Source organism: Rhipicephalus microplus, chromosome 2 (genome assembly GCF_043290135.1).
Source record: "Rhipicephalus microplus isolate Deutch F79 chromosome 2, USDA_Rmic, whole genome shotgun sequence".
Classification (NCBI taxonomy): domain Eukaryota; kingdom Metazoa; phylum Arthropoda; class Arachnida; order Ixodida; family Ixodidae; genus Rhipicephalus; species Rhipicephalus microplus.
The window spans coordinates 223,429,093-223,455,640 of NC_134701.1; the positions used below are offsets into that span (position 1 = coordinate 223,429,093).

General features: G+C 48.5%; 1 protein-coding gene across 3 annotated transcripts in view; it reads left to right on the forward strand.

The window, feature by feature from the left end:
* The first annotated feature begins 484 nt into the window (after positions 1-484).
* Positions 485-26,548, forward strand: part of egg (SET domain bifurcated histone lysine methyltransferase eggless) — a 139,215-nt gene continuing 113,151 nt past the window's right edge. For 2 of the 3 annotated variants that reach the window (XM_075876336.1, XM_075876338.1), the window contains exon 1: positions 485-613. In XM_075876336.1, the coding sequence (XP_075732451.1) occupies positions 501-613 (113 nt within the window). In that variant the 5' untranslated portion in view covers positions 485-500. Of the gene's footprint in view, positions 614-5,325; positions 5,467-26,548 lie in introns of those variants that run through there. The other variant, XM_075876348.1, reaches the window with a different exon arrangement.

The following is a 26,548-nucleotide window of genomic DNA, read 5'->3' on the forward strand; positions in this document are numbered from 1 at the left end:
CCCCCCCCCCCCCCCAGTGCCTTGAGGAGCTGATTGAACCGAGGGGCCCACCAGTGTACTTGTGGTGTCGCATCTTCCCTGTGTGAACACATACGTCTCTTCTCGCAGCCTGTCATAACGCGTTACGTACACGTGAAGTGACAAAAACCAACGCGATAAGGCAACTGATTTTCTGAAGACCCCGTGGTAGGCAGGTCACGGGAATGCTCGGAATGGCGCACGACCAATGGGTGTGTGCCACGATCGGTGTCCACAGATAGCTTTTCCCGAGGTTGTTTTAGTGGTTCTATAAAGTTGTCGAAACGTCGCTCAAACAGCTCAGCAGACGACTCCAAAGGATTTAACAAGCTACCTTTGGTCGTAACGCTGTGCGAGACTGAAGTCACCCGGAACTATTTTCTTGCGCGTCCGGCGATGTGCCGCCACGCGCTTGGTAGCTTTTGCGCGTGACGGTATACATCCGCTGTCGGCAACATGCCTGAAAGAGCCGTGTCGCCGGTATGAGCAATAGAACGTTTTTCTTTCCGGACGAATTGTCTGAAGGCCTGCGACTTTCAGCAATCCTGCTAGAGTTCAGAAAGTTGAAGCCCGAGACGGCGTCGACTTCCGGCATGTAAGTGCAGAGGCTCGTTTTTCTTTTACGATCATGACAATTGCGATTATCATTGTTGATATGACATTCGATAGATTGGTACATTCAAGGCACGTGTGAGCGCTATACTCTGGGTGTGTAGTCGACGAGAGGTTGTTACCCGAGATGCTGATACAATTCCTGCTGGACAACTTCGTCGCGAAGACTCGCATCACTCGAATGTTTTCCTGTCCCAGCTTTTCTTGCGGGGATAACTCGGGAAACTCGAAAGCAGCCATTCCTGAATGATGTGCTCCGATCGACCCTCGGCAGATTGCTTTCCAGGTCGAAGTGTTTCATGGAGAGGCCGCACGCGCCATTTTCTTTTTTTTACTGACCGTTGCGGAAGCACGACTCAGCGTCATGCCGTTTCCCATGCCTATCTCTGCGTGGTCCGCCTCGGTGCATCAGTGGGTGCTCGAGTGCTGTCCTGAAGGTCGCGGGTTCGATCCCGACCGTAATGGTCGCATTTCGACGGAAGCGAAATGGTATGGCCCGACTGTACTGTACTGTGCTATGTCAGTGAACGTCAGAAAATACCAGATGTTCAAAATTTCTGGAGCCCTCCACTATGGCATGTCCGAAAATCATGTCGTGGATTTGGGACGTAAAACCATATACCTACATATTATTACTATTATTAGCAGCGCTACTTGAGGGAAGGAAAACGAAGAAGTGTCGATCGATGCAAAAACGCTGCAAAAATGCTGACAAATGAAATTTGTTGGCGCGACACGGTGCTAAAATTGAAAGAGCGCAACGTCGTCACTTTATCTGCGGCTTCGATTTCGGCTATTTTCCATGATGCAAGAATGCTTCAGGCAATGCACTTTAAAAAAAGGAAAGAAACAGCTCCGCTACTCTTAAACCTGATGAAGTGCGCATTAATTGCAACACGGGTGCACCCAGCGATTCCGTTCGTTCAAGTCCCGCTGCTCCGTTTACCTGAGCGTCATCGATGACGCCAAAGTTTGAAGGTAAGCGTGTATGCGGTTTCCCCGGCAATAATAAAATTTTGTTTGGAAGATTCGAAAACTCGGTGTGTGAACATATGTGCTCTACTTTTTGCAGCGCTTTGCCGGCTTCCTTCAAGTTGCGGCAGATGAGATACGCAGTACCATCAGGTTGTTTGTCGTAGTTTCTCGCGTTGGTGAAACGTAGCGGGATCGGCATTAGCTTGCTGATGACGATGATGGATTGCAGATATGCCCTTTGTATCGGGTAGTACACTCTCAAATGGCTTCTCTGCGAGGTGGTGGCGCCCTCTTTTGCGCGCAGTGGCGTTGCCAAGGGGTGCACCACACTAAATCCATGCCCTTCCCCCCCCCCCCCCCCCGAAAGTAGGGGTTGTACAGTAAATGGGGCAGCGGCTTCCGCTCGCTCTCACTCCTACTGCGCCTACACTATACAAAAAATTCCTACATTATTCCGGTGCTGCAGGCAATATCTTTAATCAACAAGAAAAAAAATCACGTGGTTCCTTATGCACTCAGTTTAGACGACTCGAAGGCGAAAGCCATCGGCTTTTTCTTCTCAGTCAATAATCCTAAAGTTACTTTATGACTCTGCTACTCTACATGTGTTGGACCTATAGGTCCAATACATGTAGCTGCCGCGCCAATACGTAAGCTCTCTGAATCTAACGCGGTTTTGCACTGCCTCTAAGATTGGAAGCACCGCATAATTTTGCAGTGCGTGTGTGCGGTGTAGCCCCAGCGTGACTTCTCAAAATTTAGCGATACGTTACGTCACGGTTGACGTGATCACGTTCTGATCACATATACATATTTTTTTAATGATTCGTCCGCTATGCTGCGGAACGCTAACGCCTTCACAACGGGACCCCGACAGACATAAATTTTGCATTTTATGAGAAATCTAAGCCTTCACCTTAAAATTTGAAAGTTGCTTGAGATTCACCATCAAAAGTAGAATGCAGTGTAAATCGGGCCCCGTGCGCATCGCTTTCTTAATCGATGTTGAACACCTCAACCTTGCCTCCAGGAAAGGAATGTCTGAGAGTGTAAATGAGAGTTTCGAACTATCCTGTAGAAGGCCTATCTCAAGAACGGTTGCTTGTTATGGCTGGGGTTTTTCGCAGTATCCCACCACAGTGGCAACGTTGCCGTGATTGGTCGAAGTCGGTTTTCTTCGTCCCGAAGCAGGTCAAGAGGCAAACATTTTGCAAAACTGAGCAAGTAGCAACGTTTATAGCTGGAAAAGCAGATATTGCAGGCTGTAGCAACAGACACCACGACCAAGTCGGCTGGGGAGAGTCCTCTATAATGGACCAGCACGGTCTTAAATCAGGTATGCTGGTGAGCTGCAATGTGCAGATCTGTTGCCGGGTTGCTGACGTGCGCAGCCCCGTGGAAGAGGGTGACGTGCTCATCGCCAGGCAGACGGGTATTTGACCCCTTGGTGGGGGGGGGGGGGGGGGAATCTGGCTCATGCAGATTGGATGGTGGCGGGCACAATGCCAGGCGGGTGCTTCCTTGACGGGTCTCAGGTGTTTCACCTCGAGGGGGTGGGGGAAGCTCTGGCACAACATGCAATAATTCTTACTCGTTCGGCTTGGCGTTAAACCCTCTGCACGTCCGTAAGGCAACACGCTCCACTGATGCTGTTGCTAATGCGGATCGATTACAGCTGCAGCGCCCTGTGATCGGTGGGCCTCTACACCAGCCACTGGTTGCGCAATTCGCAACTGTCGATGCCTGGTGCGCTCATGACACAAAATATTGATAGGCTTGGTTTAGCTCTGAAAGGAACCGCTTTCCGCCGGATTACCTGCATGTATCCAATCTCCAACTAGCCTGCCTCCTCCTACACCTCCTACTCCTCCTACACCATTCTCACTACACCACCTTTACTGTACTATACTACACGTGGTCGAGCAATACTTCTTCCTTTGCTGCCTTTCGTGCTCACCCTCGCATCCCTTGTCACCCTCCATTCACACCACTTTGCTATCCTATTTTCTGCCCTCTCGACCTCCTCAACCTCCTTCTTAACCTCACCCCCCTCCCCTGCTATATTGTACTACGCATAGTCATGCTGTGATTTACCCTCTCCTCACCTCCATCGCACTCATTGCCACCTCCCTTTCCAACCCCTTGCTTTATTATACAGCGCATAGCTATTCTACTCGTCACTCTCTTCCCACTTTCTCACACTGCTTGAACAGAACTTGAAAACAACGTGCGGTGACCCGAAGCTCCCACCCCTGCCTACGCTAGTGAAAGGTAAAACATTCGCAACTTGCCCGCTTGTTTAAAGACACTTCGTTTGTGCATATCATGATGACACACACATAAGACACCACTCAAATACAATGAACCGAAAGGATAGAGCAGTGAAAAATCCACGACGACTCATTCAACACGCCGCCAAGGCTGACACTGTCACGTTCGCTGTACGTTTGTTGAGCGGTAATTTGCGTTCAGGCACGTACACATGGGTACTACTCGTCAAAAGCGTATCCGAGCTAGATACTAAAGAAAAACAAGGGCACGCGTATTTTATCTATTTAATGAAGATGGGTACCGCTTCGCACGTATACCCTGTTTGGAACTACTTTATTGCGCGTGTCAAAGACGACGCCTGGGACATGCCGTGACCGGCGGCGTAGCATTACCGCATTCCACTCTCTCCCCCTCTTAACTATGGTGTACTGGAATGGGGCAGCGAGCCGTCTCGCGCCGCAGACGTGGCTCTTATTTCGATGATGGCGCTGCCAGAGCACACCGTACTGCTGTGTCGCCACCTGTTGGCGCTCTGTGAAGGTCTTTATGAGCAGTTTCGATACAAAGTCTTCGCGATTGGTACTTGTTGTTCACGCGCTGATCGTAAAATGTAAAAAAAAAAAAGATTAGAAAATGTATAAAGAAGTAAGGAAGTACATCCTTGAGCGTTATTTATTAAAAAAAAACAGCGTGACTGTTTACTCTTCTGGCTCATGCAGGTAAGTTGTGGTCGTGGAACTCGATAACGTTATCCTTCAGATCCTCCTCGTTTGTTTCGTCGCATGACTTCAAGTTAGTGGGATAGCTAGGCAGGGGTACACATGGACAAATGAATAGCGATGTGCCTTTTCATACCTTCTACAGTTAGGTCACGGGATTGAATACCGGCGGCAACGGCTGCATTTTAGAAGGAGGCGGAAAGGCTGTAGAACCGTGTGCTCAGATTTGGGTGCACGTGAAATAACCCCAGGAAGCCAAAATTTCTGGAGCCCTCCACTACGGCGTCTCTCATAATTATATGGTGGCTTTGTGATATTAAACTTCACATATCAATCGAATCAATTCCTTCTGTAGTTAAAACAGTAAGCTAGCAGACAATCTGGGTCCCTGGGAGTTCTGCGATACAAATTGTGCGAGCTCGACCACGCAGAAACAGCAATATGTATCACATTAATGCATTCATATGTGTTGGATGTGTTTTATTCTTACAGATACTTTTATTTTCAATCATATTGTGTAATTATTTTGCTCAAATTTGACACAGATGCCGGCAAGGCAAATTTGAACTATGCGCGCACAGCACACCGTTCGTTGGTGGCGCCCTCTAGTAACGTCACCGCAACAGCGATCACCACAGTCTCATGGATATGCTGTGAACACGGCACACTGTCCCCTTGCAGTACACTATATCTGAACGAAGTGTTCGCCGAGCTGCCGGCTCGTTCTGCCGCGAACTCGGCGGTGACGTCGCGCGCCTGTCGTCAAGGGAGAGAGCACGTGTGTGGGAGAGACCAGCGCAGCTTTGCTGTTATATCTACGCCCGCCGCAGGACAACGCCACTAGGGAGAGCCCCTATCACGTGTGAAGGAGGTCAGTAATCTCGTGCAACCCCTTCTTAAACTGCGCTACCATGCCCGCTACAAATGAAAACGTTCCCTTACCGCCGTCGTGACGAATGTGGAATGAGGTAACGAAAACGGTTGACATGCTGACTCTGAGCTCTTTGTTGACATTTAGTGAACGTCTGCTTGGTGGTTGAAGCCACAAAAATAAGCAGTGAAATTACCTTCACTGCAACAACAATCATACGCTTCTCAGCACATTTTACTGAGATCAGCGACGTTTCAACGCGATGTTTAGACCGGGAATCATTTACGGACATGTTTACCGAGAGTTCCAGACTCGTAAGCGAGCTAAAAAGCAGCCCGACGCAATGCTAGCCTAATGTGCCCGAATATCTCTAGAATAACCCCTAGAAATCCCTAGTTCGCCAGAAAATCTTTAGATGTTTTTGTACGGCGTTTAGTTCGTGATTGAGCTGTCCGCCTGGCCATACTAAATGCACATACTAATACTGTATAGCGACACAATGTATACAATCTGGAACATGTCAAACTTGACTCTCCATATGTCAACTTTCATGATAGCTGCTTGCGATTACGCACTTCAATTGCCAAATGGTACAATCACCCTATCATACAGAGGCCAGTGAAAAACTGACGTGTATGCATCACCAGTTTTAGTGTCCACGCAGGACATTTTAGTATAGATAGTTATAAAACGAAGTTGTATGGTAATGTTGACGCATTATCTCGAAACGTACTTGTGGTGTACGCTGTCATGTATTGGCTACTACTTCGAAGTGTCCTCAACAGCTCCCTTTCTTTTGCTTTGATTTCGCACATGTGACGAGGTAGCCTTGACCAGTGCTTTGGATTCTTCATCCAAAGCCCCAAAGTTTTATAAACACTGCGGCGCGTATTCGAGGCCTCTTCATCGTTTGAAGTGCAGCCTAGTAGGCCTGAATGATGGCTTACCATGATAAATTTTTATCCTCTCTTGATTCCAGTCAAGGGACACTCATATGATTCATTCAGCACTCAATTAACAGAGAAGCGAAAAGCCAGTAAGCTGTTTTTCTCATCTAGCGGCCATGGTGTCACATTTCCTAAGCGTAAATGTGTCTTGGTATCGAACCCATCACTCAAAGAGGCCGATTCTGCTGATAACGAAGGTGCATCAGCCAGGGACAATTACGAACAACATTGGGAATCGAAAATGCGTAAATGAATTCGTCCTGTGCTCACGACATCGCATGTATTTAGGCCCATTCGTAATATCGTTTTATTTCGCGCAAGAACGTTCCTAAGTTGGTACACGAACCCGAGATCTAGGGACAAATCTCTAGAGTGGCAGTTGGGCTTCATTGACTGCCTTTCGTTTGTCGACTGCTCGGAACGATGCCTTTTCCGATACCTATGTTTTTGCGCTTGGCTAGTAGTCTGGGCGACAGTTCGCTCACGTTATCGATGGAATCAACCAGCCACAAGTAGTGGTCCATAAGAATCGCACAGAAGACATCAATGAACTTTGCGATAACACTGGGGTGCTCACTCTGGCGGAACTCTGGGGAAAATCGTGGTCTGGGGAAATGTAGTAGTTTACTTAGACTGCGACAGATGGCGTCAGGCTCCAGGCAGCGAATTGTTGGCATATTTTGTGACCCACAGTTGTTTCCTGCCTCCATGTTGTGAACCACGGAGGTTGTGAACGCTGGTTTGACATAAGATGGCCGTGATTAAAAACCAGCTATTAATAATTAGATGTATATTTCGATATATTTTGAGGAAACTGTTTCAATTTCGAAGTTTTACAGAACGCCGGTACAACAATGTTTAATCGTAGCATTTACACTTTTGTGTCCGCAGGGATGAGTCATGACTTGTGCTTGGAATTTCCTTTGGTGCATATGTGTGAGCTTTGAGTGAGGCGGATTGAGCTACTTTAACGTCCAGTTGGATTGTTATTGGTTCCGTTATTGTAATACGGGTGCCTATATTTTGTAGTTGACATACTCGAATGATATTTTTGTCTATTTACGAACAAATGTACAGGGTCGCTTCTGAGATAGACATCGACTTGCTCAGCACTGTGCGTAACTGAGCCACCGGACGAGCGCGTGTTCTCACGGCTTGCAGGCCGCCATTCAAATGTAGGTGGTACAGTTACAGTCAAGGTCAGAAGCACGGCAGCGAAAGTAAGAAGGTCCGCCATTAGAAACAATAGGCAGCTGGAGTCTAAAGCGGCGTAAACGCATTCGTTCTTTTTTTAATGTGGATTTAATACGCACATGTATTGCGATTTGGTGCGGGTTGTGCGCTGTGGAATGAAAACATTTAGATGAAAACAACCCCCCTCCCCCGCACCCTCAAAGCCCTGAACGAGTATCAGACAGCGCCCCTGCCGCTAGCGATACCGCTTGGGCTGCTTGGCGCGGAGCGGCTGCCGCCTACGTCACTGCGTGAAAGTAGTCCGGCCGCCCGCCTCGTCGTGCCTCTCTCGTCGGGGAGGGAGCACGGCGTGCTCCCAGCCGTTGGCGGCCATCTTGTGTGCCCTGCTAAAGCGGATCGTGTTTCCGTGCGGCGAGTTTCTCGCGCTGTACTAAAAGCGCGCCTGCAGCACGCTTTTGACGAAAGCGTTCGCTTGCGTTTCTCGGCGATTTTTTTTCGTCGTAGTAGTTGCGGAGTTATGGGCGGTTGTGACCCTGTTGCGAAGCGTGAAAAGTTGCATAGCATTTTTTGTCCGACATCAGATTTTCGAGTTTACTGTTGCTGAACACTCTTGAGGAATCTAAATTCTGTAGTGCGCCAAGATAAAGTCAGATGTTGCTGTGTAAACACCGGCATGTTAGGAAAATTGCTTGTAGCCTGTCGAAGCATAAATCTGACGTGAACAGTACGTCAATGGCCTTCGGATATTTTCAGATGCTTTTAGATATATTTTCAAGGCATTTAGAACGCAGCTCTTGCGTTCCCGCGTTGAACGGCGTTGTCGGAGTAACCGATTGTGCTAACGAGGACGAAATAGAACGAACGCGGAGTCTGTCGATATCGCGAGCCGCTGGCCTCTCTTTCCTCGTGCGTCGCGCGCGCTGGCCTCTCGGGGCCTTCGCGTGCGTGCCGCCTCCTCGTTGGCATCAGCGCTGGCACGGCGATTGGCTTCGCGGGGCTGTCGTCGTGTCGCTCGGTTCGCGACTCCTGCAGCGCACATGCGGTGGTGTGCGCTGGTGGATTCTGTGGCACTATCGTAGCGAATTTTTCGTTGCCACAACTGCGGATAGCCAAAATTTCAAACACAGTCGGCGTTGCTTCAACACGAAGTTGCTCTCGGAATCCGCATTGGGGAGTATCAAAATCGTCGATGACTTTTCTTTGGGAAGTAGGGGTACGTGGAAAGGGGGCGAGTGCATCTTCACGGTGAGTGGGGGCACCCGAACAGCCAGTCTTTCTTTGAATGCTGTGACATAACTGGCAAAATCGTGCGGCTCTTCGATTTTCCCCTTGTGGCTACCCGCGGGCTGCCAGAGCCAGCCAGAGCGCGCTCGTTTTTCTCGGGCAGCTCTCCCCCCCCCCCCCCCCCCCCCCCCGCGGCGCACTTCCGATTGGCGCTCGTTTTTCTCGGGTTGGACGGTTCTGGCGGGAGCCCGAGGGTCGCCAGACGCTTCCAGGACAATTTAGTCGTGGAAGCTTTCTGGAAGGTTTCGGGCTAGCAGACGCCGAAAAGGTACGATGCGCGCTCGGCGCCATCTTTGTGAGGATTCGATGGATTGCAATGTGGGCGCTTGAGGATTGCGCCTTCACTTGTCATTACGCGTGGCGTCATCTTCTAAAGCCTGTTGCCCCTTGCGAGTGGTGGCGAGTGTTTGAAGCTTACTGTTCATCGCTTTTGTTATGTTTCCCGCGAAGCTTCCTCCTGCGGACAACGCGGCGAACGGTTTCCTGCTGACTGCGTCGTGCACATGTCCAAAAGTTATGTACTACACGTTCGTACGCACGCATGGAGACAACTTTGGAGTTAACTTTTTTTTTTCTTCTTAGTAGTCGTTTGTGAAGCCGTGCCTGCTTTCTGTGCACTAAGCGAAGGCGATCGTGATCGAACTAGCTCGCTCCGTCGTGACTCGTATGTTTGCGTATACGTGAACTTCTTAGAACCTCTGTCCTGACTATTTGATTAATCTTCGATGGTGATAGAAGACCCTACATCGCGACTGTTGGCGATGCTCGCTGGTCGCGAACGGCGTGCGAACCCACTTCGATCTATAGACCAGCATATGTGGCATGACATTACACGAAACGACGCGAGAAAAACAAAACAAAAACGGAGAATGGGTTCAGACGTGTATACACCCTTTCGTGGCCCATTTCATCGTTGGCGTTGTATTTTTTTACCTCTTCATAATAATTCCGCGCTGTAAGCTGATATACTTGACATTGGTTAAGTGCCACTCAGGACTAGAAAACAGGCCAAGGCAAGTTCTAAAGTGGGCCGAAAACGTGTCGTACAAATGCTTATTTTGTATACGACGCGCACTCGTGGTATTGATACCTGCGCATGTCTAAACTCTAGACAAAAACGTAAGTTGGTCAACGTGTGTTTGCGACGTATAATACGCGATAGCGGAGCGGGTATATATCCTCAAGCACTTTGGGGGGACACGATCAATTTCGCGTGATTTCGCGTCGTGTTGTGCAGTGACTGATATGTGTACTAAAAGAGACGTGAGCTTGTCAAGCCGTCACCGCGGCAGCTCACCTTGCATCGTTCTCGAGTCAGCGTGCGCCAGCTGGCTGTTTCGTTCGCGGCGAGTGATCGTGCGAAGTCGTACCCCAAATGCGTGCGCTCGAGGATACTAGTTCAGCTTTTTGGCGAGCTTAGCTACGTATTTATCTAAGCGGACAATGCAAAAAAAAAAAGCCAACACGCACGTGGTGCATTGTTTCGTTTTGCTTCAACGACGGGAGAGTTTGTTTACGTTTACGATGGCTGTCCTAGCGTTCGATTTTGCAATCTTGGGGTTGTCTCGGGTTTCCCACACACGTGACCACGACGCTGTTTCCTGTCTAGACCGGAACTAGCCGACTGACCCTCTGGCTCGGAGGATTTCGAGCTGAACGGTTGTACCGCCCGCGACCTCTCACGCCAGCGTAGCTCTCGCAGCTATTGCTTCGTCCTCCGCTACCTCTTGACGCCGTGCAGCGCTCACCGTGTGCTGGCCCGTCCGTGGACTTCTTCGACCGGCTCCCAACTTTTCTATCTCCTTTTTTTTTGTCGCTTGCCTGTTTTACTTCTTTATATCTTTCCACTATTCTTTTTATCCCATCCGTTCATCGTGTGTAATATGAAAATTGGCTCGTATTGCTGAAGGGTGGTTTACGCACGTATAAGCGACCCCCGTGTGCTAATCCAGTTGTGTAACTTATTGCTACAACATAAGAAAATATCATTCAACATCTCTCCCCCCCCCCCCCCCCCCCCCCGCACCTCCGGACGCCCACAGATAGTTAGTTGCAGCAATTCGTGTGGCCAGTTCTTAATGAACGTGATCCAACCGTCGCTTATTTGCTGCAACTTGTTCCAGGATACACGAAGTAAAAACGTTTACAGTATCAATTAGAAGTAATCGACAGCGCTGCCAAGGAAAGTATAGGGAATGTTTTAGTAGTAAAGGTAATCTAAATGTAAAAACATTTTCACATTTCATCATCATGATGATGACGATGATGAAATGTAAAAGAAGAAAAGCGGACGAAAAGATAACGTGCGCTGAGTAGGGACCGAACCCACGACCTTCGAATCACGCGTCCGATGCTCTACTAACTGAGCTACTGCTTTTTTTCTCCACTAACTGAGCTACAATGGCGGCTATCTGCCGGCGACTTTATGTTCAACGTGTGAGTACGAGTGAGCGCCAGTCAGCGCCGCCAGTAGCAGACGCTCCCACTTTAAATGCACACGTACCACATAAAGTGTCCGGGGGTATAGCCGCCATGATAGCTCAGTTAGTTGAGCATCGGACGCGTTATTCGAAGGTCGCAGGTTTGGTGCCTGCCCACGGTACGTTACCTTTTTTGTCCACTTTTCGTTTTTCACAATTGCGTTACATTTACTACTTCCCGCTGCGAAGCCGCGCCCTTTCCCAATTGAGAGAGGGTGTGGCTCCGCGTCATAAAGGCACGCGCTGACGGGCTGTAAAACGCGCACGTGTGGTCAGGCGACCAAGGGGGAGGGGGGTGCTTAGAGGCGCAACAATGGAAAGGAATCTTGCTCCTCTTACGGAGGCGCTGCGCTGTGCTCCCTACTAGGGTGCCTCGATGCGAGCGCTTGCGGCCTGAATGCCTAATAGTAGACATTCCGTCTCGGTGGACATTCTGTCTCGTTGGACATTCCGTCTCGGTTGGACATTCGGGCTCGTTGGCCCGGTTGGACATTCAGTCTCGCCCGTCACGTGACCTATTGTACATTCCGTCTCGTTGGACACCGTCTCGTTCGGAAAACGAGACTCCCCAGTATCAGGAACGGAAATGTCATTTGTGTTTAATTGCGGGCCACTTTAGGGGGCCGAGCTGCCATTGTATTGTAGTCCACAACACGTGGCACCTGTATCACCCTATACCTGTATTGTAGTCCACAACACGTGCCAGCACGTGTCACTCTCGCAAAAGTAAGATTGGCCTGAAACATTGCCTACGCGACCAGCAAGGAATGCAGAGGAGTATGTGTGACCACAGCATTTGTGAACGCGAACGTTGCAGCCACAGGTATCGGTGCTCGAATACGACGCTTTCAGAGACCTGAATGCGAAAATGGAGGCCGAAACGTGGTCAGACAAGACGAGTTTACGTTCGCGTATACTGAACGCCAGTAGTGTTTAATTATTTATTCAAAATGCCTTACATGCCCATTAAAAGGCATTGAGTAAGGGGAGCATCAGTAAATGCACTGCAAAAAATAGACAAAAGTAAAAAGAACAAATAAACAAACGACGAAAGCAAATATTAAACAGCAAGGTGCAACAAAGTTATATAATCATGCAATGCAATGAAGTCAGGTTATCACAAAAAGTTTCACGATTAGAGATGGAAACAATGCGATCTGGAAGGCCGTTCCAATGTGCTATATGTGGTTCGAGGTAATGGTGACAAGGTAAATCCCAGCGTTTGACAATGAATGCGCACGAAACAACGAGCGTTGTGAATGCGTCGAAATGTGCGCAGAGAAAGATGGAGCAAACAGTGGGATTTATGACTAGTTATGTACCTATGGAATAAACATGAAATGGAATTGACGCGGCGTTGATACCGTGACATAAATGCAAAGTCTTGTTTTATTAGGCTGATGCTTGAACGATAGACGTAGTTACCAGCAATGAATCTCGCTGTCCTATTCTGGATGGCTTCCAACATACACAGAATGATTGATTTGTGGGGTTTGTGTCTCAAAACCACTATATGATTATGAGAGACGCTGTAGCGGAGGGCTCCGGAAATTTCGACCACCTGGGGTTCTTTAACGTGCACCCAAATCTGAGTACACGGGCCTACAACATTTCCGCCTCCATCGGAAATGCAGCCGCCACAGCCGCGATTTGATCCCGCGACCTGCGGGTCAGCAGCTGAGTACCTTAGCCACTGGACCACTGTGGCGGGGCTCCAACATACACAGAAGGTAATTTTGTTATGGTGACATGTCAATGATGCATACTGCAATCGTGGGTGAACACAAGTTAGATATGATAATGCGCGTACGTTAGAATGAGCGTTGCGCAAGTTTTTATGAAGATAGCCGAGAGACTGGGAGGCTTTTGAAGAGACAGCTGCTATGTGCGGAGTCCAAGATAAATCTCTTGAAAGGTGAACGCCGAGATATTTGTACGATGGCGTGAGTGAAACAACAGTACTCTTAATAATATAGAAAAAGGCTGAGTTAGTACGCTTTCTAGTGAACGAGATTAACTTACCTTTAGAGGCGTAAAGGGACATTTGCCAATCTTCACACCACGTGAAGGTTACATTAAGGTCATTTTAAAGAGCACAATGATAGTCAACAGATTGAATATTGAGGTAGATGACGCAATCATCCATGCACAACCTAACTGAGGATTAGGGGTTAGCGGGCAAGTATTTAATGTATATTGTCATGGGGTCGTGATGTGGACGAAGGAAGCAGACAGAGTGGTCAGAATGAACTGTTTATGGGGCTGAACTTGTGGCCACGTAAGATAAATGTCAGATTACAGCAAGACCCTGGAACTGATAGAGGCGAACAGGGCGTCGGTCGTCGTTCAACTATACAAGTGGTGACGCGCGTCGGCATTTATACATGTGCCGTCGAATACTCTATAGCGCTATCACTGGTCGTTGCGCAAGTTCTGGAATAATATCCAGTGTTCGCTTCTTGCGCGCAGTCTTAACAGAACAATGTATACAATGATCGCGAACACTCTCGAACAATCGGGCACAGTTTGCGCTGAGCATTCCTGACAGGCCTTGTGGGCGATAACCGAAAGAAACAAAAGTGAAAATAAGAAACACGCGTGGCAACATTAAAACGAGTAATGGACCCAGTACACTGCTTTGGGGAACACCAGACGGGATGTCGCAAATGTTATAGGTGAAGTGTCGTTAACCACCGTGAACTACTGACGGGAAGAGATTAAGTTGCGTATCCAAGACAGTGAATTCTATACAGGGGGAAGACAATTTGGAGATTAAACGACAATGAGAGACAGTATCGAGAGATTTGGCGATGTCGAAAAAGAGGCAATTGGTTTGATCGTTACTCTTCATATTAAAGTGAAGGTCAGTGGTGAATTTGAATAACTGAGTGTCGCATGAGTAGCCGCTTTCCTGGAGCCATGCTGATTAGGGGGGAAAAGTTATTCGATTGGCAAGAAAGCTTGAATCGGAAGCTTCAAGGAAGCTTGAACATGAATGTTCAAGTAGTTTGCAGGATATGCATGTTACAGAAATGGGTCGATAATTGCGGGGTGAGTGCCCGTCCGCCCTTGAATACGGGGACTACCTTGCCAATCTTCCGGTCTTTAGGTAAGTCACCGGATAACAGAGATTGATTAAAAGTGCATGTGCTACCTTCAGGGAGGTTATACAGTAACTCTAAACGTGAGGTTAAGCACGATGAAGTGCTTCACAACAACAACAACTGCAATAATAATAATAATACCTCCATGGCGCACAGCTAAATGTAGTACATTTCGCAGTGTATTTGGTCCCGGAGCTAATCCCGTTCGCGGCGGGACGATTTGAAAATTTCAGTTTGAATATCTAGGCATTAGGAGTTTCTTTCCGGGAGACCCGTAAGTTTTCGTTATGTAATAGTGCTTTTATGCATTGCACTGGCTCACACTTTATTGTTAGTAGGTGATGTGTTTCTAGAGCACACCGAGGACAGTCTATGACGAAGTAGAAACGGCAATTTATGTTAATGCATGCTACGAAACTCGCATAATTTTCTTCTAGAGGAAAGAAGAACATGTAGCTAAGCAAGGTACTACCAAGCGGAAAAACTGAATAATTCTTGACCATTGCATAATTGTGTGTCTCATAAAAGCTCGAAATATACGAACATGGCTGTATAAGAGGGCATGGAAGGGGACTGTGCAGCATGTTCTGACACATGTGCAACTCCAGGTCAACTTTATTACGGGACTTCGTGATTCACAATGAGCTTGGTCTACAGTTATGTACCCGATCAATGAAGAATGAGTGCATCCGTGTCTTCATCGTTCATGTAGCTTAAAAGGCGAAAAAGCAGCACGATTCGCGAGCATGGAGCATCCATTCTCTATCTGTTGCATTGAACTGTTTGTGTCCTCAAATGCCCCTTCGTGCTTTACATGAATAAATGTGCTTTGTGGGAAAGTTATGAACGCTAAACAATTTATTCACAAGAACGAGAGAGACAGGACGGGCGACTGTGAACGTCTTGTGAGGGCATTGTTGTGTGCTGAAAATTTCCGATAGCTATGCACCATATCGCCGATTTTTTGTGCTGTTAAATGTAGCATCGACAGAGACCATCAGATTTTGTCGTATCCTTCGTTTCATATTAAACAGCGGTTGCGTTATTTAGGGTGCCTTGAAAGTTGTAGCGGCCAGGTGTCGCGAAGGAAGGGGGTAGAAATGCAATGTTTATGCCATATACGTGACGTTTTATCACTCGCAAAAACAAATTTCTTCAAGCTTCATTGTGGTCGAAAAAATCTGTTACGTCTCGGCAATTAGAAGGGTGTTTAAACTTTAACGACTTGTTCGAATTCTTGAGTCACCGTATGAGATATTCCCAAATTTCCCAACACGTGTGCTGTTCAGTCATACCGACACAACATAGCAACGCCTGTGCTTTGGTATGTTTTTTCTTCTTCTTTTTTTCAAACGCCTTTTCATGTATAGTCAGCTTTGAAGTGCCGAAGCACTTCCGATGGTCGGTCACTCATGAAAGTATGTTCATGCAGTCCACACTGCAAAAAGCTCTGCGGCACAGTCGTTTCCCGTGGTCAAGTTTCTCGTACCTGTTTTCGCGCTCTTTGTGCATCCCAAGGAATGCAGGAAACGTACAAAACAAGGCAAAGAGCTTGACACCGCACCATCGGGACTGTATATAAGGTAGTTGAACTGCTCGCAGTGTTATGCCATTGCGCTCTGTACGCTGTTGAATTGACGGAGGTCATTCTTGTACTGCCGCATTATTTCATGGAAGTTCGCGGTTTCTTCAGCGTACGAAGCCGGGCACACAGCGCATGGGATTTGGCACACTATGCTCTGCGCCTTTTCCGCAGGTGCATGGTCTCAGGGCCGATGGACGAAACTGCCGATGGTATCGATGGACATTCCGCCTCCATGGACATTCAGTGTCGGTTGGACATTCAGGCTCGTTGGACATTTCGTCTCGATGGACATTCAGTCTCGGTTGGACATTCAGGCTCGTCGGACGTACAGTCTCGTTGGACATTCAGTCTCGCCCGTCACATGACCCATTGGACATTCCGTCTCGTTGGACATTCAGGTTCTGAATCATACGCGAGCCCCCGAGCTGAGGAGCGGGCATCGAGTCACCCTACTCCCTACCGGGCTTCAGAAACTGGACACCCTCTTCCTCTTCTAAACACTACAACCACCACCCTTATGGGAAACTCTTCGCTCACCTCAAGAGCGTGGCCTCTACTATCCGTAGGATACGTATTACGGCTGGTTGGTTTATGACAACGAGTGAAAAACAGTGCTAAGAAAAAGAGGGGCAATAAGGGACACGGGGCCGTGGTCACATGTACTTTGGTATCCCGTTTTCTAGCGCTACTTCTCACTTTCCTTTGCGTTCTCTTTTACATTTCACTTCCGCCTCTTTCACACACGTTCACGACGCCTTGCAGTAAACCGCTCCGGGAAACCATTCCCAGGGTGTATTATCGTGCGCTCTGACGTTCGATCATGTACTTGGCTGATGCTTTATTTGTGTTCCGTCGTGTTGTGCAATTCGCTCTCCCGGTTGATCCTCCTCTCTGGCTGAATGTCTTGCCGTGTTCTCGAAGCGAGTGTTTCGTGCATTTGAATTGATTCGGTCGGTGGAAATCGGCACTTCGTATAATAGAGTGATCCCCCTTTAAGTGCATTCACACGGGGGATAAACAGGAATTGCGGATCACCTGAAAACGGCATCATGGGTTGGCGAGTGGGCGCTAGTTCGCCGCGCTTCCCCGGAGGAGATGGGGACCTTCGCCCTCACAGAACAAACGATCCACCGCGGTGGGGGAGAAAACGTTTTCTTGAGCAGGCTTTTGCACAGTTGCTCGTACTGTAGCAACTGTTTTGCGATCGCTTTGTGGGTGTGTTGGACGCAGCCATGGCAACCGCAATGACGAGCAAAACTTAGCGTGGATGCTTGTTCTATTTTTTTTTCGATTGTCAAAGAACATGCCTCCGAGATCTGCTGAACGTGAATAACTTGAATGCTGTGAATACCCCTGTCACACGGCCACCACCAAACTCTGTTAAACTCCGTCAACGTAAAGCTCCGCTAGGTAGTTCGACGGAGATGGAGTTGCATCAGTGTCACACGGCAGTAAGGTTGCAATAGTTGCCGGGGGCTCAGCCGGCACTGTTTGACTTTTACAGAAGTATCCGAACTTCATATCTAGGTGCTTTTTTTGTGAATCTTCGTTATGCGGTTTTTACGAAAACACAATATTAAGTACGCCTGAAGGCAACAAAGCATTAAAAATGATTTCAATTGGAAACGCACTCGCTAATTGTAGCAATGCTGGCAGCGACGCTGGCCACATTGTGCCCAACGCTATGTTTGTTTGCGCAGTGCTCGGCGACTAGTTGGTTTTGTACCCCGTGTACCAAAGTTCTTGCCTTTCCTTCCCTCCTGAGCGCATCCCAAGTCACCCTTGAATTAGGTCTGCTCCCATTACACATTTCTGCAGTCGTCGAAGCAGGTGACAACGATGCAGCGTTGTCAGTCATTCCTCTCCCGGGCACGCGCAAACATGGCGACAAGAACCGCACGCATTGACGATGCCCTCCACACCGCGCCAAATAAACTCGTTATGAATGAGTACTGCAACAAAAGAACGTTTATTTGCCAGAATTTATTTTTTGTTGTCATTGCGGCAATTTACTGCTCGAATTTTTTTCTGACCTGCCAATACTGGGAACGAAAGTACCTCGTTCCGCTGCAAAGGGAGATCGTCGAATGTCCTTTGCGAAGTGCTCCGTTTACCTTCGTTTGCGTAAGGGTCGCCGTGTGACACGGACCGCATCTCCCTTGTCGTACGGACGAAGGAGATAAACGGTGTTTGCGGGTGCCCGTGTGACAGGGGTATATGAGGCGATCTTCAAAGTCCGCCGTGGTGGACAAGTCGCCACGGTGCTCTGCTGCTGATCCAAAGGTCGTGGTGTTCGATCCCAGCCGTGGCGACCTTATTTCAGTGGAGGCCCGTGTACTGTGCGATGTCAGCGCCCGTTAAAGAACACCAGGTGGTCGGAATTTCCAGAGGCCCTTTTGCGGCGTCTCTAGTAATCATATCGTGGTTTTGGGACGTAAAACCCAAGATATTATCATGATGTGACTTTCAAGTAGATGGCAGAGCACTACGGATCCAATAATGGCTGATATACCGGTCACTGACAGTTTTTTTTTTTTTCAAGCGGAGTGTAGCATGTTGCGGAGTAAGACGATGCGTTGCATATGTGAACAGAGCCAAATGACACAAGGCAGCCACAATGTCGTGGCCGCCATATCTTATTTTTTTTTTTACACGACACACCAGCGTAGTACAGTAGTCTGGTCTCCGTTTGTGTGAGCGGGGGAGTTTGGAGGAGAATGGCCCCCCGCCAGTTGACGTCACTGAACTCCGTCTACGTCCCCCCTCCCCCACGGATATCCTTCCTGAGAGATTGTTTCCCAGAAACCTCATGTACTCAGACAGCTGTTCTCATTCTAAAACCTGTTCACCCCTTCACATTACAGTGAAGGTAGGAGCAGCACAAAGGCTTTTTCAAAATTTCAAAATTCTGCAGGAATGTCACGCCTCATTGCGAGTACTGCGTACAAAGAAAGAGAGAGGAGAAGTTAAAACCGGAGATTTATCACGAAGAAACAACAACAAAAAGGCTAGTTTGTAATCTAGTAGCTAGAGGTTGAAGTCCATAGAAAGTGAGAAATCTAAGGAGTTTAGTCCGAGGCTGTTCGCGTGGAATACTTCCAAACAGCAAACACCTGGGAACATTAACTGTTCAACTGGGACCTTGCCGAATTCATGGTCTTCGGAACCGGTGGAGGAAAGGAAACACTGCAGCAACAAGAACGGTGGTTAGAAGAAAACGACGGTGAGAAGGCCACCATTAAGAAAAGTAGCTAGTTTCGGTTCAGAGCCGGCCGGACAGCCACCCCGGACGAAGGGACCGAATCGATCCTGAAAATCACCTTAACATTAAAAAAATTGGGAGTAAAAACGGGTGTAGAATTTCTTCGTATAGATTTTCACCCAGCCAGACAGATATGTCAAATATCTTCACCTTTACACCAGCTAACGCTAGTTTATTTTTTTTAATCTGTCAATTCGTGACGCCGATTTCTGATTGGGTATAACCGTGAAAAATGTCTAGACCCCTCGCGCGCCCATTCGTCGAGGTACAACTAGAGGCTGTGTGAAGGCTCTGTATAGCGTGCAGGGGACTGTCAGTGGCCTGTAGTCACTTAGATGGCTTATATTGCCTTCTTTCTTGATGATCAGCACTACTCTGCCAAGTCGCCATTCTTTGGGTATCTCCTCGCCATCCAAAATGTTGGTGAAGAAACTGACCAACTGTTATTGGCAGTCTAAGCCTAGGTACTTCATTAGGCTAACTGGTATGCCGTCAGGGCCTGTGGCTGTGTGCGCCTGAAGGCGGGAGAGTGCCCGTTCGACACTCCTGTGTGAGAAAGCCCAGTTTGCCTCCGAGGGGTGTGGAGTGGTCGGCACACTTCGATACTTGCTTGTAGGACTGTCCTTTGCGCTAGCAGGATTATACAGGGCCTCTAAATATGTCGTTACATACGCTTTAAGGTCTACAACCTGCTGTCCTGTTTCATTGTCCATAATTTGCAGTTCAGGTGGTTCCTTTCTATCAAGCGACCGGACATAGTTCCAGAATTTTGCAGTCGTTGACTTTCCCTCCTCTCACAGGTCTTGTGACATCTGTCTATTAACATTATCTAGCTTCATTTGAACCAGGGCGTGCATTTCAATCTTCAGCTTCACGTAGTGCTGACATTTGTCGCTACAAACCTCGCGGTCTTTTGTCTTGACCACACGGCGGTGGGCACGGTTTGCTTCTCGGCGTGCCTGTCACGCCTGAGCGACTTCATTGTCCCACCACTGTTTTCGCCTGTGGCGCACGGAGTTATTGTTGCGGGACATGTGCCGTCGTATGATGCTGCGCAGTATGTCGACGTATTCCTTGTACGTTTTCGCCTCTCGTCGCCGTTCACTGTCCTCCAATTCTGCAGCCACCGCTTCGATAGCTTTAGCCGGAAGTTGCATTTGACCCTCGAATGTCATGCGGCGCTTCGGTTTGAGGGGTTGTGTGCGAGAGTAGTAGTTCCGAATATCCGAATACATACCTGCCAAGTTCAAGGATTCTGGATCCGGGAGATTTCTGCAACATGGGGGGGGGTCGGGGGGGGCGGCACACAAAAAAACAAGGACATACAAACAAACAAAAAACACATCGCGAAAAAACAGAGGGCGGGAAGGCGGTCTCAATCACAAGCGCCAACATCAGCGTCGCGGTCTTATAGTGGCTAGGAGTCGCCGAACACACGAGGGCAGAGTTTTTCACTAAGGCGAGAGTCTCAAAGGATCAACACAACTAGCAGAATCTATTTAAGCTAAAACAACTCGGATAGGTCTTCCTGGGACACACGTGAACGGACGGGACGGCGCAACTGGCTGCCGCAAAAGCGCGGGTCAAAGCTTTGCTCACTACTATATACTCTTTTGGCAGGAACGCCAAAACGCGCCTGGCCCCTTTTTATTGCGATAGCAATTATATGGACAGTCCAGGCTATTTTTTTTTCGCCGTCGCCACCGCCGCCAACCTTCACCGTGTATGTATACGTAGGAACACTCAAAGAAAAAAAAATTGACGGCAGATCCACGAGGTGAATGATGATGAGATTGAACAAAGCTCCTGGAAGCAATACCGTGAAACGGCATTTTGAATAAAAATTTCTTATTTTTTAATCTCGCACAGGAGAAATCTGACCAGGCACTGCCTTGGAGGTAAACAATAGCTGCTACTGGGAATGAGAGACAGCAGAAGTCGGCTTTTAACACTTCTACTAACGTTTCCTACTGGAACATGCTAATGGCTGCTAATGGGGAATGAGAGACAGGAACATTCGGCTTTTAGTTAACGCGCACGCCGCGAACTTTTTATTGGTCAACAAAGCACAGGAGAAATCTCCCACCGGTACCACCTTGGAGGTTGAAATGTAACACTTGTTACACACTACGACTACGAGGGACGAACGTGTGCCGCTTTAAAGGATCACTGACATCAAATTTAAAGATCGAGGTGTGCCCATCATTCGATCGCTTGGTATGCATAGGTCTTCTTGGCCAAATTTTAACGGCATCCGTTGCGTGGAAGTTATTTTAATTCGATGTCAAACAGTGTAGAAAAGCTAAGGAGAAAAACGAAAAATGGACTGCCCTGCGACATTGACACTATAGTGTTCGGTGTGATACGCATAGGTCTTCTTGGCCAAATTTTAACGGCATCCGTTGCGTGGAAGTTATTTTAATTCGATGTCAAACAGTGTAGAAAAGCTAAGGAGAAAAACGAAAAATGGACTGCCCTGCGACATTGACACTATAGTGTTCGGTGTGATACATTCCACAAATACCATCCTGAGTGACGATACCCTATAGTAGCGATGACGTGTACGATCCGAGTGTTCTTATGGTGGCGCCTACTGGCGCCGAAGTGCGGAAACGCACTCGCTCGTCCATGGCCGGGCTAGCGCGCGCAGGTGCAGCCTATAGCCCGGCCGTGGCTCGTCGTGTCTGATGTTCATCGCACCGGTTTGAATGATCTCGTGAAATTATCAAGATAGAAGCTACTTTTAAAAGAATGGCGAAAGAAAGAAGCATGCTTAAACGCGTGCTTGTTGGTCAGCATGTCGGGGAACCGTTGTGAGTTGCAGGTGAGTTGCAGTCGCCTAGTTCGAAGCACAGAAAAAGCGCAATGAGGGTGTCTTTTCATATCACGTATGTGTTACACATCATGATTACAAGCTATCAAAAGTGGAAGAGCGTGTAGTCAGATATCATCGCTAACAAGTAACACGCAGGTATCGTTCATTGATTGATTTGTGGGGTTTAACGTTCCAAAACCACCATATGATTATGAGAGACGCCGTAGTGGAGGGCTCCGGAAATTTTGACCACCTGGGGTTCTTTAACGTGCACCCAAATCTGAGCACACGGGCCTGCGACATTTCCGCCTCCATCGGAAATGCAGCCGCCGCAGCCGGGATTTGAACCCGCGACCTGCGGTCAGCAGCCGAGTACCTTAACCACTAGATCACCGCGGCGGTGAACGCAGGTATCGTTGAATTTTACTTTAGTTCATATGTAGACTTTGCGTCCGCGTAAAAGTGGTAATACCATGTTAACCGCGAGAGGCTGGATAGGTGGGGCCATTCGGAGGCGCAAAAAAGAACCTGACAAGCAGGAAACGTATTCTATTTCTCCGCTGATGCTTATTTGCGATAGCTATATTGCGGTGACCCCTCTGCGTATACCTGAATGCTTTGCACGTCAAAACACACCAAAATGGCTAACTGAGACACACGAGCAAACATGGCTTAAGCGTGCAACCTCGGGCACCTCTGCAGTGCTGGTTGGAAGGGCGTCCATTTCGAAATCACTGTTCTGCAAAAGGTCGATCGAAGCAAAAATAATTCGCGACGCCGCGAATCGCGGGGATTCCAAACTCCAGACTATCGTACTGAACCCGAGTCGACAGTTTGTATGGCGACGACAGCAATTCAAGTGACAAGGCAGGACTGAATGTGTCCGCCTAGCAGACGAAATGTTCGTGGAGCAGCTGAGCCTGACGTCACTCTTTTCTGCGGAGAAGTGGTCAGCTGTGGCGTGATCTGGAGGTGACCGCTAGGTAGCGGCACTGCTGGTGCTCCCAGCGCTAAAAAATGGCGGGATTGCCGGCTGTTTTTGAATAGTGCTAGATCCCAATAATATAAACCAATAAAAGGGATAGTTATTCATCCCTCAGTTGCGTTTTAGGTCCCGAATCGTTGCTACGGGGTCTATAGCTACTCGCTAACGCAAAAATCTTGGCATGAGTAATTTGATGTCAGTGCTTCTTTAAGGAGCTTCGCCCCCTAAAAAGCCGCCCGCGCTCGCCGCCGAGGTCGTCGCGATGCGCCGACGCTTGCTCATCTCTCGTCTGTACTTTGCCCCATGGATGGATGCCTGTGATCTCTCGCCCGTACTTTGCCCCATGGATGTATGCCTGTGCGCGCACGCTTATTCTTTGGTGGGGGAATCGTGTGCCTTCGGCTTTCACTGAAACGAAAGCGTTAGTTGCCGGTCCCACAATGGTCACGTCGGTCTCTGCACAGGCCCCGTTTGCGAAAACAGCGTGCTTTTCATACAGCGAGGTATAACAACTGGGACACGTGTTAGTTAGTACTCATCTGTGAGTACGTATCGTGCATCCTTTTTGTTTAAACAGCGTGTTACGTGGCGAGCGGTAAACGTTGTAAGTTCGTTCTCATCCTGCGAGTATCGCTTTCGTGCGTCGTTTGTGTGTGAGCAGCGCGCTGCACGTTTCGATCTGCTTGCAGTGTTCAACGTTACATTCCAAGTTGTTGCTGTCGCATTTATTGCTTCGCCCTTGCGGCGAAACTGTAACTTTTTTTTACTTTTTACGTATTTACTGCCTTTAACGTATACTGCTGCGTGTCCTCGGAGCTCGTAGATCGCTATCGCGTCGCCGCGACTTCGTGCGGGGCGGTTGCGGCAAAATGGTAGTTTTACAGTCCCCATGCGCTTGGCTGCGCATGCGCCTTCAAAACTAAGTGCCTTTACACGCGCTGTCCGCACAGCCGCAACGCACGTGTCGGGACCGCTGCCGCACGCAAGCGGCAGGGGTTTTGACACGTGCGTTGCGGCTGTGTTACGAAACAGCAGGGTGCCCTGCTGTCTCGTATAACTCTTTTCAAACGGTTTTAGCATGTGTGCTAATAACCACCAAAGCCATCCGTGTTACAATAAATTACCACTCTAACGGATTTTTTATTGCCAACTACGTCAGGGTGTGATAAAAACAACGCGTAGTGCTTTTCGCGTTTCTTGCCGTTGCCCCTGTAAACGAGTTGGTCTCTTGGTGCATGCATCAAGTCCTGCTGAGGTAACTCTAAAGTAATTTGTTTTGCTGTTTAAAAGTAAGCATGAATACTTTCCAGAAGCATTTATATGTAATGCACTTAAATTGCGTTTTCAGTGTGTAGAAAATTATTTAATAGTATTTGTTTCATGACTTTTCGGGAGTGATCTGTCATATATATGCAATATGACAGGTGTTATCACGATGGGGAAGACATTTCTCATTGGTCGTCCTATTGCTTGTCGTAGCAGTTGTGAACAATGATGGAAACCCGCTGATTTGCGCAGCGACCAATGAGGCTCGCGAGTCGCGCCTTGTTGCTTTCTGCTGATGGTACCGTCCATGCGCAGCCACCGTTGGCGACGTGGAGTGGCTGAGCTGTTTGTGATCGGCTTATCTCGCGCAAACTGTCGCCATCGTTTACGGCGCGCACTCTCTTTCTCCTCTTCAGCTTCGCTCACCGAACACGTGCGCCCAGCGTGCGCTCTCCCGCGGCGCCGAAAAACTCCGATGGGTGTGATTGATTGATCGGTGTCGTTTAACGTCCCAAAACCCCAAACGTCCCAAAAACGTCCCAAAAAAGTATGAGAGACGCCCGATGGGCGTGAGAACGAGTACAGGAATAGGAAAAAAAAATTAATAGAAAGTAAGAAGAAAAGAAAGACAGAGGGACAAAGAGATAGAAAAAATCCAGAAATAGAGAAAGCAAATGATGGAAAGAAAGAAATAGAAAAAAAACACAGAGAGAAATGTAAATAACGGAAGCAAATAGAGTGTTAAAGAAATTGAAAAATAGAAAGAAGTAAGGACGCCCAGCTTCGCTGTAAAGTGCTCACCTCGGCTGTCTATAACGACGAAGCGTCGTGCGCGAAACAGCACGGGCGACATCTGCAGTCGCAAATACGCCACATCTGAGCATGTGTGGCGCCAATGATGTGCCTGACTCGCAATACTGATCCCTGTTTATCGCCGCGGATGCAAGAACCACTTTGGCCGTCGAAAGCGCTCCGAGCGATTTCGCAAAAAAAAAAAACAAAAAAAAACAAGAGAGAAAGATGAAGTAAAACCGTTGTCGCTGTGATATATATCGAAGCGAGAATATTTCTTCTTTGTTGTTGTTTTATTTCAATTTTGTACTGTTGACAGCGCTTCGATGGCCAAAGCGGCCATTGCGGCCGCGGAGATAAAGAAGCGTTGAAACTGCAGGGCAAGCACATCATTGGCGCCGCGCATGCTCAGACGTGGCGTGTTTGCGACTGCAGATGTCGCTGCTGCTGTTCCGCGCGCGACGCTCCGTCGTTATAGAAAGCCGAGTTGAGCACTGCACCTTCAAGCTTGGCTGCCTCAATTTTTCTTAGGACTACTTTGCGGAGCGCTCGTGGGCGACGCGCCGCGTATGACTCCGCGCCACAGAACACCTAGTGTACCGCCGTCGGCAGCTGGCTGGGAACTCGTCTGTTTCTCACGCATCGACCGAGCGCGAGAGGAAGAAGCCAGCCCGCCGTTGTGGCGCTTCGACCGGAGGTCGTGCCACGCCAGCTTGCGGTTATTTCTGTGACTTGATTTCGGGGGACGCCGCGTCGCCGCGGACGGCTAGCACGCTCAGTCCCAGGTTAGTAGCAAAGCGCATGATACAAAATGATGCGTCGCGCAAGGGATGGTTGAATTCCATTCGTTTGAAGCACGAAGCCACAAATCGATGCGGATTTATCTGAAAGGAAGGCTTATTCGAACAACTTCTCGTCCAGGTCCGGGGATCGAACCCGGGACCAAGGTTTTGTTTACCGGTGTTTGCGGAGTGCCAGCGATTGGCAGCGCCAGCCGCAACAAGCAGAAGCGGTCAATTATCCCTTTGGTAAACCTTCAGCCACCTTGCGGCACTCATGCGCTAACGTTACGTCACTGTTGAAAGTGGTTGTTACGGCACTGAATACTGTACACGAATGGATGATCACGGAATTAGTTTCGCTTGTCGATACGAAGTGTTAGCGAACGAGCTGTGTCGCGTGGCCTCGTGAGACGAACAGGGGATGTTCTGCTCTAGTATATTCTTCGTTATCCAGCTGCACTGACACAATCCTCAGGCTACGTCACCTGGCTACTTCTTGCAGTGGCGTCTCTGAAACGGCCATGTTGGAGCACCAGCATGTGGGGACACGACATCTGCGATGTCACTTTAATGCTGTGAACACATC